Below are 15,567 nucleotides of genomic sequence, written 5' to 3'. Positions count from 1 at the left end.
GACAAGCACTGGTGTCATCATCATCATCATCATCTTCCATCATCATCACTGTCGTATTGCTCAGCCCCGACACCCTCCTGACCTCATTAAATCTTCATTAAATCTAGGAGTAACACATTCCCTAACACTTGTCTAAAAGCTCCATGGAACATTCACAAACACCGACAAGTTCTGAAGTGCTCTACGCAGCCGGCAGAACATCAGCTTCAGGATTCACAACAGAAACATGGAACATGTTATTTTTGTATCTTCATGTCCTAACATGACTGCATGAGAAACCAGGGCAGCAGTGGCTCTATAGGTACCACACTGTCTGAAAACACTGCAGCTAAAACACAAAGCTCGCCTTTTATGTCACTTCTCAGTTTTAGACACTCACTGTTTCCCCTTGTGGCCGTTGGGCGTAAAAAAAACAAACAAACAGCCAGTTGACTGCCCTCTGATGTCGGTGGGGGGTAACCACAGGAGAGCTCTGTGCTTTAATCCCAGTGTGTCCAAAAAGTGCAAAGTGTTTCCAGTGGATGAGACCGTTCCACAGGGGGCTTGTGACAGTTCCTGATTGGCTACTAGTTATTAATTATTAACAATATAATTCCTCAGTGTTGAATATGAAATCATAGTCAGCAGCAGTAGCACTAGTTTAGATATGAAGCTCTCGTTCAAGAGTAGAATGAATGCGTTTACAGGTTTCAGGTTAACGATGGCTGTGCAGCAGAGAAAAGAAACACACACTGAGTAACATGCAGGCACTAAATCACCTATGACATTTTCATGGTCACATTTTTCTGGGCGACAACATTTCAAGCTGAGAAGTCATTCCTATAAAGAGCAACACAACAGTCAGAATCAGTACAGGGACGTCTCTAATGGGCAGCGGTAAATCACATGCAGGCTGGCGTCTCAGCTGTGTGTGTGCGTCATCTCTGACACACGAGGGGTTGTGTGTCCAGTCTCTGTGGTCAGCTCAGGCCGGTGGGATGAAGCATGATGAGCACTAACAGAAACTGTACGCAACACTTTGTTCTGAGCGGACTTCGGGCTCACAGGAGGGTCAAAAAGCTGCTGAGCATGTAGCATGTAGCGTGTAGCTTAGAAGAATCAACCTTTACAACTGCGAAATTAAGTTCGTACATGTGTGGAAAAGATGGAATAAAACTGAGGTTGACCCAGTTGTTATACCTGAATCTGACTGGACGATGATGGTCCAATCAGACGGCAGCTGGCTCTGTTATCTTCATCTCTGGATTTTGACAATGTGGGCTCCTCTGCTCTTCACAGATTTTATTCTCTGTGTCTTCTTTACACATGTACACGAGTGATTTATTGGACAGGTGTTAGAGATTGATAAATGACATCACTTTATGAGCTCAGAATCTTTTTGACCCTCGCCTGAGCCCGTACATTTAGCGAGGTACATTAGGAGTTGGGATCTTTATTTACATTAATCCAATGCTGTGCTTCCTGCACCAGGAACAGAGCCACATTAAAAACCTGGTTCCAGACCTCTGAACCTTTTAAACTCTCTGATTCATGAAGCGATTCAACAAGGTCTGGTGTGTGTGTGCGCATTAGCAGCTCCTTTCCCAATGATTTGGGGCTCTGCAGGCCAGATTAAGAAGGGAGGGGGGAGGAGGGGGTGTCATCAGACCCACAAACACTGGATCAGGTGAACATTGAGCGTTACCGGATGTTTTAAAGGGATAGTAGCATTTTTTTAAAGTGGGGTTGTATGATCTACAAATAGCCCCTAAGTACTTTAATTGCAGTAGAAGACTCTCTGCACTCCTCCCGTTAGCAACGCCAGCCCATAATAGCCCTGCCCAGAGATTTACAACATACAGTGTTGTGAACAGACCCAAAGAAACGGCCTATTTTCACGGCCCAAAAGAGGTTTTACCTGAAAAAAAAAATACACAGTTCCATTGTTCGCTATAATATAATTTCTTCCAGCCCTTCAAAGTGCAGGAAAGTTTTTATTTGGACCTATATATACCTATATTATAGCGAACAATGGAACTGTGTATATTTTTTTCAGGTAAAACCTCTTTTGGGTCTGTTCACAACACTGTATGTTGTAAATCTCTGGGCAGGGCTATTATGGGCTGGCGTTGCTAACAGGAGGAGTGCAGAGAGTCTTCTACTGCAATTAAAGTACTTAGGGGCTATTTGTAGATCATACAACCCCACTTTAAAAAAATGCTACTATCCCTTTAAATTGACTTGCAGAAGTAAAAAAAAAAAACATACATCAGGCTGAAAGTTGATGGGTTTGATGGAATCACAGGGCAGAGGGTCGACATCATCCAGTCCAGGGACGGTGTTGGGGGGGCAAGGTGCTAGATAGGTGCTAGATAACATGGACCATCTGCCAGGACTTCATCCTGAGTACTACTAGTCTGGACGGTCGATATAATATGGAGGTGGGGACGTTTGAATTGATTTGTTTTACAGAAGCATGAACCCTGCTGTGAGCGCGATCATCTCTACGGCAACGCAAGTAAGAGGACGTCACCGTTATTGTGTCTGGCTTTTAGAGGATGAAGACTGGCCTTCACTGTTAGAACCTGGTCCTGGCTGTTGGATCAGAGATTGTGTGTGTGTGTGTGTGTGTGTGTGTGTGTGTGTGTGTGTGTGTGTGTGTGTGTGTGTGTGTGTGTGTGAGTTATTGTGTGGATTGTGCTTATTATGGCATGTGGGCTGTCTGGAGTCCCCCTCCCCACCCCCCACTCCCCCCCTCCATCAGGATCTACTTGTGCTGGGCCAACACGTCGTTGAAGATGTTGAGGAAGAGGTGGACGTGGTACTCCTTGAAGACCAGCGCCGGACGGAAACGGATCGACCGATCTCCGCAGCCTCCCAGGAGGATCCCTGTTGGAGACACGCCCCGTCCGTCAGCCAATCATGCGTTACAAGACCATTTAATGATGTCACTCATTAACACAGTGAGATTAGCTGTGTCCAGGTAGAAGCTCTGAGCAGTTAACAAAAATAACCCTCATTTAAAACCCCTCCATCTTGCTCATGTCATTTTTCTGCATCTTCCTCTCAGACTAGTTTCAGGTCACGTCCCTGTTTATCCAGCTTTATATACAACATGAACCATTTGTGTGAAATATGACCATGATTAGGCTTTACACAGTCTGAATTTCTGGGGCAAATCACAGAAACACAGATTAGTGAGTTTAAATAACCAATTAACCAATCACGACCAAGCTATTTAAAGGTCCAGTGTGTAATATTTGTCAAGGTTTATTAGCAATATCTGAATATACTACCAATGAATATATTTGTGTATAATCGCTATAAAATAAAATCTGTAATAGCCTTATAATTCTTCTTTTATATATACATATAGCAAGGGTCTTGCTTAGAGAGTGCGCCGCCATGAAAAATCCAGCCAACCAGAGAGCACTTTTCAAGAGTTTCATGTTCATAAATAAACAATAAAGATAGTAGATAAATAATAGAATTGGAATGCTAGATGTCACTGTTTTCCCTTAATTTTACACACTGGACCTTTAATATTTTTACTTATGCCCTGTTTACTTCAGGTGTGGGCAAACTTTATGGCTTAGGGGCCACAATGAGTTTTAAAATTTGCCAGCCAGGCCAGTACCAGATGGATGGAGAGTGTTTGTGTGAACTCATATTAATGACATATAATATAAAAGTCATGACCTAAGAGTCAAAGAAAACTTACATTCAGTTTCAGTGGGAGCAGTGTTGTTGGTCACTGCATCAAAGTTTGTGGTCTTTGCTGTAATTTGGACAATTATGTACCAATATTCAACAGGTCAGATTAAAAAGCCCAACGGGGCACATATGGCCCACGGGTCGTAGATTGCCCATGGCTGGTTTAGTATCAACAAAAGTATTCTTAACCATTTTTTGCCATGCCTGCGCCGGCGTCTTTCATTCAGTATAGTGGAAGCCTGTGTCCAACAGCTCATGTTTATGACAGATCGGTGAATTAAGACATAATATGAAAATTATCGGCCAATCCGATAAGTGCCGATATGATGTGTGGTAAGCCTGGCCATGATCACTGTGTGAAGTCTTGGATTATGAGAATTGTTTTTTGAGGTCACACTGACCTTTGACCACCAAAACCAAATGGGTCCAGTGGAATCTGCTATGACTGAAACACTCATAGTCTACTTGCCAACAATGAGTACCCGGAAATGTTGAGTACCCCAAAGTTTTATGTTAGAAATATATAGTATGGGTCCCCAGTATTCAGAAACTGCCGGATGCTAATTTATATATATTGGGCAATTAGCACAATTGACATAATTAGCATAAATTAGCATCATTGCCTATATGGGCAATATTTCAGCAAAATTGACTTGGCTGATCTGGGCAATATTGGAGTGGTTTTAGGGGTTATTGATGATGCTGAATCCATTTCTGACATTTTCAAAATTCAAAATGGCTGTCTAAACCGGAAGGGACCAGATTGAAATCCATCAAAATCGGCCCACTGGCGGTTTAAATCTGGTCACTACCGGTTTAGACAGCCATTTTGAATTTTGAAAATGTCAGAAATGGATTCAGCACCATCAATAACCCCTAAAACCACTCCAATATTGCCCAGATCAGCCAAGCAGTTGTTGAAATATTGCCCATATAGGAAATTATGCTAATTTATGCTAATTATGTCAATTATGCTAATTGCCCAATATATATAAATTAGCATCCGGCAGTTTCTGAATACTGGGGACCCATACTATATATTTCTAACATAAAACTTTGGGGTACTCAACATTTCCGGGTTCACAATGGGGCCCTATGGGCTGGCAAGTAGACTATCAGTCAAGGTGTTGACACACCATTCTGACCACCTGCCTACTGTTGTGTTCCTTTTGCTGCCAAATACACAACAAACTGTTATTCACTTCACCTGTCAGTGCTATTAATTATGCCTGATCGGTGTAGATGATATAAGGTGAAACACTTCATTTTCATTCCAGGATCTTTCATGCAGACAAACAGCTGTGGCCCTACATCAGCTCTCATGAGAGGTCTGATCTATGAGTCGTCCCTCAGGTCAAAGGTCACTCAGCTGCTAATGTGCTAATGGACGGGCCACATCTGTCAGTCCCACTTAAAGTTTACCTGCTCCTTTTTTATAATTAACACCATTAATTAGAATAAAGTAATTACAGCAGTGTCATTTGTACTCAGTAATTCCAGAGGGAGAGAGGGACAGTCGCTGCAGCGTGGTCTATGCTCAGGAGCTAACCTGCAGGACCACACACGGCTGATCTGGGACCTGCGGCACCTTGTCAACATCAGAATCAGCCTTTATTGTCGCTAAGGGGATGGTAGTGGCTACATCATCAAGGTCCAAAACGTCACTTCCGTGTCCAATCGCAGGATATTCAGAGCCCATACAAGTCTAATGTCTGTCAGTCGTTGAAAACAGCTGCTTGAATGTAACTCGGTCAAAGTAAGACATTTCCTCAAGGTTTTTTGCAGTTGTGTTAGGTCATGCATGCTTATGCTGACAGACATTACACTTGTATGGGCTCGGAGAAAATCGCTTTGTTACTTTTGTCTAGGGCTGCCCCCAAATAGTCGACCAAGCACTGGTTGACCAAAAAATCATTAGCCGACCAAAATTTCATTGGTCGCAGGAGTGTCTTGTCAAAATTAATATGACTGTATATGAAAGGCTATGGGGCTTTTATTTTGAAGGACCAGATACAGGAAGTCGTGACACATGACACTTTTTGTTGTTGTTTTTTTTTACACGGCTCGGCTCGGCAGGTCTCTCTTTCTCTCTATTTTATTTTATTTTTTGTCAAAAGCGACTTTTTCCGATGTTGACTCCTACGTGGAAGCACGTATCGCTGGACTCATGAGCATTAATTATTTCGATTAGTCGACTAATCGCCATAAGTGACGACCACTGGTCAACCAACAAAATCTTTGGCCGGGGGCAGCCCTACTTTCGTCCAACGTTACGTTCTTCTCTCTCTCTTTTTTTCATTTAAAAACATATACAGTATATTGAGGCTATATTGTCCATTGTATTCATATACATGAATATACTGTATATGTTATTCATAAATGAAAGCTCCCGCGGTACTTCTGACCCGGCTCTGCCTATTGTTTCTGTTCTGAATATCCTGTGATTGGACATGGAAGTGATGTTTTGGACCTTGATGACGTAGCCACTACCATCCCCATACAGAAATACAGCGAAATTACAGCAACCAACCCGTCCGTACATATACAGCATACAATACGACAGGCATAAACAACAGGATGACTGGGCGGTAAGAGGGGGGAGGAAAAGGGGAGAAACAAGAGGTGAGGGGAGGAGAAAAATAGCAGCTCCCAGACTATGCTCCTATGGGGGAGTACAGTGTGGGACCGGGAAAAAAAACCTCAGCAACACAAGCACATATGAGCAAACTTTACAACATAAGAAGTCAAAAACAACTACAACATGACAGGGTCCCGCCCTGAGCCACATCCTTCATACCTTTGTCTCTGGCCTTCAGCAAGATGCTGCTGCGCGTGGCGTCGTCACGGATATCTATAGCACAGAAGGTTCCCTGTCCTCGGGCGCGGCTCAGGAGGCCGGGGTACTGAGCCTACCAACACACACACACACACACACGAAGCGTCATGTTCACACACATTCAGATAGATAGATAGAATGCCTTTATTGTCACTATACACATGTACAATGAGATTAAGAGCTCTCCTTCGGTGCAAACATATGCCTAGAATAAAATTTTTTTTTTTTTTTTTTAAAATACAAAAGATTCAGGCAATTCACAGCACCATCTAAAGTGAGTCTTTTCTCATGGTAGGTAGATAGAACAACCACAACACTACAATGGGCTATACACACTATACACATTACCTGTAGCTCATAGAGGCCGTTCATCAGGGCTCGCCCAGACCGGGTCACCTCCTCCAGCAGGTTCTCCCTACGAATCACGTTGAGAACCTCAGACAGGAACAGGTTCTTTGACGGGTCTCCCATCCACGTGTTGAAGATACGGTACGCCTGAAACAGACACACAGCAAACACGTCTTACAGCGTCCTGCAACATGAAAACAAACTCATTAAGACTGAACAACGGTGAAGTGATTTCTCTCACTCTGACTTTTTCTTCTTGTTCTCCTGTAAACACTGTTTTAAATAGAGGCAGAGAATTGAACTTATCCTAGGTATAAGGTTCAAGAGCACACAGTCGACAAAAATAGATATCAACTATGTTTATAAATGCAAATTATTAATACTGTTCATGATAATGACTTGAAGACATGAGACTCAATACGCCATCACGATTGGAGGAAAAATCACAGAGAGTTCTGAAAGGATTTAATGCAGTACAACACAACCAATGGTGGATCAGTGTTCTGTCCTTCATTTGCATTTGAATCTATTAAATTGATTTTTCTGCCTCTATGCCACAGTCATGCAGTCAAATCAGTCACAGCACAAAAAGCTGCAGAATAAACCAACAATTCATTTATAAACATGAACACAGACCTGTAGTTTCACACATCATTTTGAGTGTGAAATTGTTAAAGGGTAATTGCCGTTTTCTGGACCTTATTTCTAGCACAAAATACGATCATTTGCTCACCCAGATAACTTTGGTGTCATTACAAGTCGTTCCGACAAAATTAGATCCAGCCGAGAGCCACGTATAATGTGAGTCGGTAACACTTTACTTGAATAGGTATTCATAAGATTGACATAACACTGTCATAACCATGACATAACAGCTGTCATAAACATCAATGAATACTTATGACAGCTGTTGTTAAGTGCCATTCTGTAAGTTATGTCACTTTTGATGCAAAGTTGACATTATTTGAGATGTCCTTGTTATGAGAACTTGACATAATTTTTTAAAGTTTGGCAATTAGGTCTGATGACAGTTTAAATTGTCTTTATGTCAAGTTGTCAGAACAAGGACATCTCAAATAATGTCAACTTTGCATTAAAAGTGACATAACTTACCGAATGACACTTAACGGCAGCTGTTATAAGTATTCATTGATGTTTATGACAGCTGTTATGTCATGGTTATGACAGTGTTATGTCAATCTTATGAATACCTATTCAAGTAAAGTGTTACCTGTGAGTCTACAGGGCAGCAGAATGCAGCCTCTAAATAACACATTATCTGCTGCAAAACTGGTTCATTTCACCAATATTTTGTTATGATACACTAGTGCTATTCCCTCTGAGTCCGGGGTTAGCTGTTATCAACATCCGGGGTCTGTAGGTTGACCTACTGACCTCTGACCTGGATGATGTCATCTCCAACCACTGCCCGGCTCATTCTGATAATAATCATTCTGCTTCGGCATTTGGGTCCATTTTTAGTTCAACTAGCCGGAGCTTTAGTGAGTCCAGGTTGAGGAGAGGAAGCCTGTGGAAGCTGAACTTCATCCAGCTGCTCATTTTGTTCTGACAAGTCAGAAACACGCAGAAACGAACCGTAGCATTAGCGGTAGCAACAAGCTGCGCCGCGCTCAGAGATGACATCATCCAGGTCAGAGGTCAGTAGGTCAACCTACAGACCCCGGATGTTGATAACAGCTAACCCCGGACTCAGAGGGAATAGCACTAGCCTATCAGAACTAAATAATGGTGAAATGAACCAGTTTCGCAGCAGATAATGTGTTATTTAGAGGCTGCATTCTGCTGCCCTGTAGACTCACAGTATATGGATATACGCGGCTCTCGGCTGAAGGACTCGTAATGACACCAAAGTTATCTGGGTGAGTAAATGATCGTATTTTATGCTAGAAATAAGGTCCAGATTGTAAAAAACGGCAATTACCCTTTAAGAATAATAAACCAGTCTATTTTATTGAAATACTTATGATTGTATATGACTTTTGTAGTAATGACTTTGCAAGGAAAGCAGGGAAGGTCAAGCATCAGACTCTGGAAGATAATTGTGTAATTAAAAATGTGTGTGTGTTGTGTGTAGCTGCAGTAATCTAGGAAGTGGATTTGCATCATTAGAGTGTGGGACTGCACCTTATCGGCCTGCAGCTCGTCCTTGTGGTAGTATCCACCGGTCAGAAGCTTCTTGCTGAAGGAGACGATGTCAGCAGGGTCGTCCATGCCCCAGTGCTCGTGGGCCCAGAACTTTCCCGTGGACCCTCCGCCGGTCTGGACCTCGTCCACGTGGAAAGCGCAGCCATGCTGGAGAGAGGGAGGGGGAGGGGCAAATCAGAGATCCAGCTAGTGTGACGGACAGTGGACCTGCAGCAGAACATCTGGGCACCGACTGGACCAGTTACTGAACAAGTGTCCAGAACATACTCTCTGATGCTGCATGATTATATTCATATGTATTTAATTATTGCCTTTGTAAAGCACTTTGATTTTCCCCCTCAACTTACTGCACCTAATGTAGTATTTAATAAGAAATCTAAAGGTTTGAGCTAAAAGCAATAAAATTCATACATAAAAGCAATGAAACGTATAATATAGGATATAGTCCATACAAGAATTAGACTCAGTTAAAGCCCATGCTTTCACACAACCATATGTCAGCTAACGGAGATTTAAAATATCAAAAAATCATAAATCATAAAAATGTGATTGGTTAGGCCTTTTGCATTTTATTCCACGTGAAGCATCAGAGTTAAAAAGCTGAACACAGGAGGTTTTGCTTGGTAGATAAAAATAACTGACTGCTGCTCCTTCTGTCCCCAGTTATGAATCTAAGAGGCAGAATGATAAACTGCACCTATGAATAATAAAACCATAATCTATAACTGATGAACAAAGGTGGACTGAGTAATGATCTTCTGTCATTCTTGTTCATGTAAAGGGAAGCCGGTTATGCCTTTGAAGTATGTGAACTAATTGTTCAACCACGGCTCTTTCACACAGGCTGGGTCTGATTAAAGGACCCGTTGCCATGGCGATAAGTGGTACCTTGCGTGCGATGTTCCGGAGGCTCTTGAAGAAGTTTGGAGAGGCGTGGTTATCTCCACCTTCAGCCTGGATGGGCTCAATTACAATCCCTGCTACAGGCCGGCCCTTCTGCCTCCACTTGACGATCAGGTCCTCCACCTGAGAACACACACACACACACACACACACACACACACACAAACAAAAAGAGAGTTATTTATTTTATTTATTTAATTTTACAGGGACAGTGCACATTCATCGACATAACTGTAAATGTGCCAGTGTTAGACAAGTGGCTCATTTTCTACTGCAGTCCCTGGGCACGATGTTAATTGCCACCCTATAAAAACAACACAGTAGTATCACATTATATACAGTTTACTCAATCCTACCTAAAACACATATGTCTAAAATGGTGAGGTAACATAAAACAAACAAACAAACAAACAAAAAGAAGAAAAGAAAGAAAAAGAAAACAATAAAGAGTGCAAATGAAGAAGACAGACAAAGAAATCCCATTAGCCTCCGTAGTGTAACTCTGAGCAGCTGGCGGCTCTGCTCCGCCGTTCTAAAAACAGCTTGCACCGACAATTAAAGGTAACGAACCTACTGCTAAGACTATAGGGATTATGGCAATGGGCCAATTTGCCAAAATGTTGAACTATCCCTTTAAATCATCAATTCACCATCAGCTGGAAGAACATTTCCTCAGATGCAGTCATCACGTCTAAAATCCTTCATCTGGTTCAAATATATAGATCAAAACCAACAAGGTGTAAAAAGCAGGGCCTGGCCGATTAATTGGCTGATTATAGCCCTTTGAGAATAATATTACTTTATTATTTACTTTTATTATAATTATTTTAGCATATTGTCATTTATTAAGTGCAGGGAATTTGACTTGGTTTTACTCAGTAAAATGCATTGCAATAACATGACAGGTAATGTTATTGCTCCATCCTTTACTCTGGAAAAAACATTGTGCCACTCTGATTGATACTAATGTCACTTTACCAGATGATAACGGAATGACTGAGCACAGTACGGCTGTATTTACAGCTGCGCACCCACAGTGTTTTTTTGTTTAACGTTGAACAGGAAAAGGTGTTTCTGCTCCAAGTTGGATTCATAGTAACTTCATGGTTCAGAATGATGGAGGAAAGAAAATGTGAAAGCAAGTATCATTTTTTGTTGTGAATTGTTCACGTGCTGCTCGCCCCGCATGACAATTTTTGATAATAAAAGTATTTAAAAATAGTTGAAATGTTTCCCACCTCCTCCAGACAGCGCGCCTCCTCCTGTGCGTTCTCCCTGGTGAACTCCTCCAGGGGGTACTGCAGTCTGGGGAACGGGGCGATCGGCCAATCGAACGACGGCACATCCAGCTTGTGGATCGCTTTGGAGTGCGTCGTTGCTAGACAACCTGGACAAAGCAGCAGCACTGTGTTAGCCGTGAATGTACACAACGATCCCTCAGTCTCATGGCTTCAGTGGCTGTTGTTCACCACCACTCAGCGATTCAGCTGCACCACAGTTCATTCAAAACTCCATACGGTCACTGAAGACGGGTGAAAGCTCTGACCAGGCTACAAGTGCTATAATATAGTTGATATATGGATGTTTACAGTTGATAAATGATTATAGATAGATAGATAGATCTATCAGAGACACATTCACACTTTAAACTGTGACATTTTCAAGACACACAGTGTTTACAGCAGCGCCTGACAGCACAAGTTCAACTGAAGAGTCCAGAGCGGAGGAACTGAAACACACTCCTGAGTCATGTAAACAACAGGTTTGAACCCATCAAAGAGTGAGAAACAGGAGGTGTGTGTCAGGACTGAGGCTCTGTTCAGACCTGTTCAGACCTCGTAACAACTGATCACAGCTCTGTCTGTCTGGACACTGAGCCTCAGCCAGTCAACACTTTTCAAACTAGAACCTCTGCTGTGCTCATCTGATATTTAAAGGGATACGCCAAATTTTTTTTTTCGTGTCTTGCCTCACTCCCGAGTCCATGACCAGCAGATAGACACCATCCTTTTGACTGTGCGTGCAGTAACAAGGGAGATACGGACAGAGCTGGCGCACCGCTAATTAACTTATATTAGCTCAAACGCTAGTGCATAGGTAGTGTTAGCCTGCCTCCTACCTGAGCCGAAATCAGCAGTCTGAAGCTGATTTCATTTTAGCTCTAAACTCTGTAAATATATCACTTTATCAACATTTCAAACGTGAGAAAGTAGCCGTTTAGATCAGCAGTGTGTCGTTAATTTGTCTGAATACCAGCTGTTTACAATTTTGTAGCTGTTTTACGAATTTGGCGCTACTCAAGCTAGCCGTTGTGACCAACGCACTTCCGGTTACTTTCACAAAATAAAACACCCGTTGCCCTTTACATACAGAAAACCATGACGATAGAATTTGTGCTTTTACTTTGAAATAGGAAGCTAACCTACCCTCGATGTAGCTAGCTTGAACCAAAATAAACTGTCTTTGCTTGAACCCTCCGTTTTGACCGATCTCGTCCCGTTACCGGCATTTGAGCTCTGCCCGTGTCTCCCTTGATACTGCACGCACAGTCGAAAGGATGGTGTCTATCTGCTTGGACTTGGGAGTGAGGCAAGACACACACAAAAAATGTTGGCGTATCCCTTTAATCTAGTACAAGAAGTGGTTTGAGTGGAACATACCCAGAGTTCTGCCATGGAAACCTCCCATGAAAGATAAAATACTGAGGTCTGGACAACCTGGAGCCTGAGACAGAGACAGAGAGACATGTCGTTCATTTATCTCACATCTCATTCTCCATATTTTCTACCAATATATTGCAGTTGTTTCTTCATTGTGCTGTGTCGTGAGCTCTGTCTCCCTCACCTGGTTGATCATGCAGCTGCTGACGTCCTCATCAGACGGTGTGTTGTGTCCTCGCTCCTTGTTCTATACAAAATGTAAACAACACAATGAGAACTCACACACACACACACTTCACACCATCAGAGCTATGAACAGTGAACACATTCATTAAATTAAATAATATTCTATGTAACAGGTGCCAGATATAAAGGACCAGAACCTGAGCTGAACATTATTTTGTCTTGTCAGATATTTAAGGTTCATACAGCGGTGTCAAACTCATTTTAGTTCAGTTCAATTTGATCTCAAGTGGGCCGGAACAGTAAAATAATACCCTTAAATAACGACAACTCTAACCCTTTCCCTTTGTTTTATTGCAAAGAGGACGAGGATGTTTATATCTGATACGCTGCACCACTGGCCCCATCTAGTGGCCGAACAAAGTATTGGAATTTGCGACGCGTTGTGACCACCAAGTGTAAACGGTGATGTGTCCTGTATCCACATACGACTATGCGGGCAGAACAGTGTTTTTTTTTTTTTTTGATTGATTAACGAGACTCATAGTCTCTCACAGAAAATAATCTCATTGTTATGTTTTTTAACAGCGTTTCACCATCTCTCATCTCTGTCAGTCAGCCCCTCGTCCTGCTGGACTCAGTCTCTCTCTAGCGTGCGAACACACACACCAGGCGCGCTATATTGCGCTAAACGTACAGTATTCAAATTACCCTCTGTTTTAAAATGTAAAATAACAAGAAAGAAAAGAGCTTCATAGAAACTTCACGTTGTAGACTTGTGGAATAACTTGTATAATGTTTTTATTAAAAAATAGGAATAGAAAACCTGTTTTCCCAGTTTGAGACCCTCAAAAATGCGACTGCGATTTATATTCCAGTGCGATTTATATTCCGGATTTTACGGTACATTAAATGAACTATCCTTTTACAAAACATATTATGCACAACTTAAAATTTCTTGTGTAAGACATGTGCAATTTCAACAATATTATGCCTCTTCTCTCTACTATATAATTTTCACAATTGGCAAATGTGTCCTTTGGACTGGATTGGACCCTCTGGTGGGCCAGTTTTTGCCTGCGGGCCGCATGTTTGACACCCCGTTCTAGAATTAGGATGTCATTATCAAAATTAAATTATTTAAATAGTCCAGTTTACATTAATGCAGTAACAGATCAATTTGAGACTTTATGTGTTTGAAGATGTACACAATTTTGTTCTGTTACTTCTTCTTTAGAGAAATGTCCTCCCAGCCCCTCACTGCAGGTCACAGTACATCAGTCACTCACCCTGTACCAGATGAACATGGCTTTGTAGGCGTTCTCATTGGAGCAGGAGCCACAGGCCATGGTCTGAACACGGCTCATCCCACTGGGAGCCACCTGATGGGAGGAGGAGGGAGGAGGAGGAGGTGGGGGGTGTCGTACCCATCAGTCAGATCAATAACAGAGTCCACTCCATCATTCATCTCAACTGGTTACTGGTGTGTGTGTGTGTGTGTGTGTGTGTGTGTGTGTGTGTGTGTGTGTGTGTGTGTGTGACTCACTGAGAGAAGACTTTCAGTCAGCTTGTCTGGGAAGTTCTCAGGCGGCAGGATCCCCAGAGCAGGTCTGTTCACAAATGTGCTCTGAGAGGAAGACACAAATACACACATTCATTCATAAATACAGACACACACACACACACACACCATTTGACCTACAAAGCATGAAACTTTTATGACGAGCTAGAATCAGAAAGTGCGTTTACATACACATTTATAAAACAATTATTAGGAATAATCTGTTAAAGGACAATTCCGGGCAAATTCAACTTGAGGCTGTATTTTCCTAACATTTTAGGTCTAAAAGAAGTTGTGTCTGTCCCCGCATCGCCACGGCAGCGATGAATGGGAACGGATTGAAGTTCCGCTGCTCAGGCTGTTTACATCCCTCAAAGCCGCAATTTTTTTCCACAGACAGCGTCAGAGTCTCGCACGAGATTTGGAATTAGATCTAGTTTTACAAACATGTCGACTTGCTTGTAGTAAATAAACTTCTCGGTGCATGTTTGAGTCGCCATCTGACGCTGTCTGTGGAAGCAACGGAACTTCAATCCACTGCCATTCATTGCTGCCGTGGCGATGCGGGGACAGACACAACTACCGCAAAACAGGAGCGATTAAACTGAAAATCTTCAGATTCCTTCTTTTAGACCTAAAATGTTAGGAAAATACACCCCCGAGTTGAATTTGCCCGGAATTGTCCTTTAATGCTAATGATGCGTTTGGTGCGGTTACACTTTAATAATCTGTTTTCTGGAAAGACCTTGTTTACATGACGACAATCCGAAAACTAATCTCCACCAATCATCAGTCAACTTGTGGGAGAATCTGGTCACATGATCCTTCCTCAGCTACAGGGCTGAATAACAAGCAGCCATCTCTGAGAACCTGGCTCCACACGGTCTGGCTTCTGATTGGCTGAAAGGTGTGCACTATTGATCAGTACCTAAAGAGCTGAAAACCTGTGATGCAGGTGTATAGTATTGTGTTTACACCGGGAAATTAAGGTCAAATCTAATTATAGTTGTGAATGTTAGATGACTGTATCTTATCCATCACTGTCTCCAGTATATCTTGTTGACAGAACCAGTCAGACTTTCAGCGTAGCAGATGACATGAGGAATGTTGACCTACCAGATTGTGGGGGTTGGACATCAGCTTGAGGAGAGCAGGGTGGTTGTAGCCTGGTGGAGGAAGATGGAGGAAGAGGAGGTGAGAAACATCATAAAAACAAA

At 42.4% G+C, this 15,567-nt stretch overlaps 1 protein-coding gene across 1 annotated transcript in view; it reads right to left on the bottom strand.

The window, feature by feature from the left end:
• Positions 1 to 2,209: 2,209 nt before the first annotated feature.
• abat (4-aminobutyrate aminotransferase) overlaps positions 2,210 to 15,567 on the bottom strand; it is a 34,135-nt gene continuing 20,777 nt past the window's right edge. Inside the window, exons 5-15 of the mRNA XM_085785174.1 lie at positions 15,467 to 15,516; positions 14,336 to 14,416; positions 14,079 to 14,171; positions 12,791 to 12,853; positions 12,607 to 12,670; positions 11,185 to 11,333; positions 9,932 to 10,069; positions 9,023 to 9,190; positions 6,878 to 7,024; positions 6,491 to 6,602; positions 2,210 to 2,868 (exon numbers count right to left, since the gene is read on the bottom strand). Coding sequence (XP_085641300.1) covers positions 2,747 to 2,868; positions 6,491 to 6,602; positions 6,878 to 7,024; positions 9,023 to 9,190; positions 9,932 to 10,069; positions 11,185 to 11,333; positions 12,607 to 12,670; positions 12,791 to 12,853; positions 14,079 to 14,171; positions 14,336 to 14,416; positions 15,467 to 15,516 — 1,187 coding nt within the window. The 3' untranslated portion in view covers positions 2,210 to 2,746. The remainder of the gene's footprint in view (positions 2,869 to 6,490; positions 6,603 to 6,877; positions 7,025 to 9,022; positions 9,191 to 9,931; positions 10,070 to 11,184; positions 11,334 to 12,606; positions 12,671 to 12,790; positions 12,854 to 14,078; positions 14,172 to 14,335; positions 14,417 to 15,466; positions 15,517 to 15,567) is intronic.

Source organism: Trachurus japonicus, chromosome 8, assembly GCF_045865225.1.
Source record: "Trachurus japonicus isolate A0001 chromosome 8, Traja_1.0".
NCBI lineage: Eukaryota > Metazoa > Chordata > Actinopteri > Carangiformes > Carangidae > Trachurus > Trachurus japonicus.
This window is presented reverse-complemented; position numbering and strand designations above follow the sequence as displayed.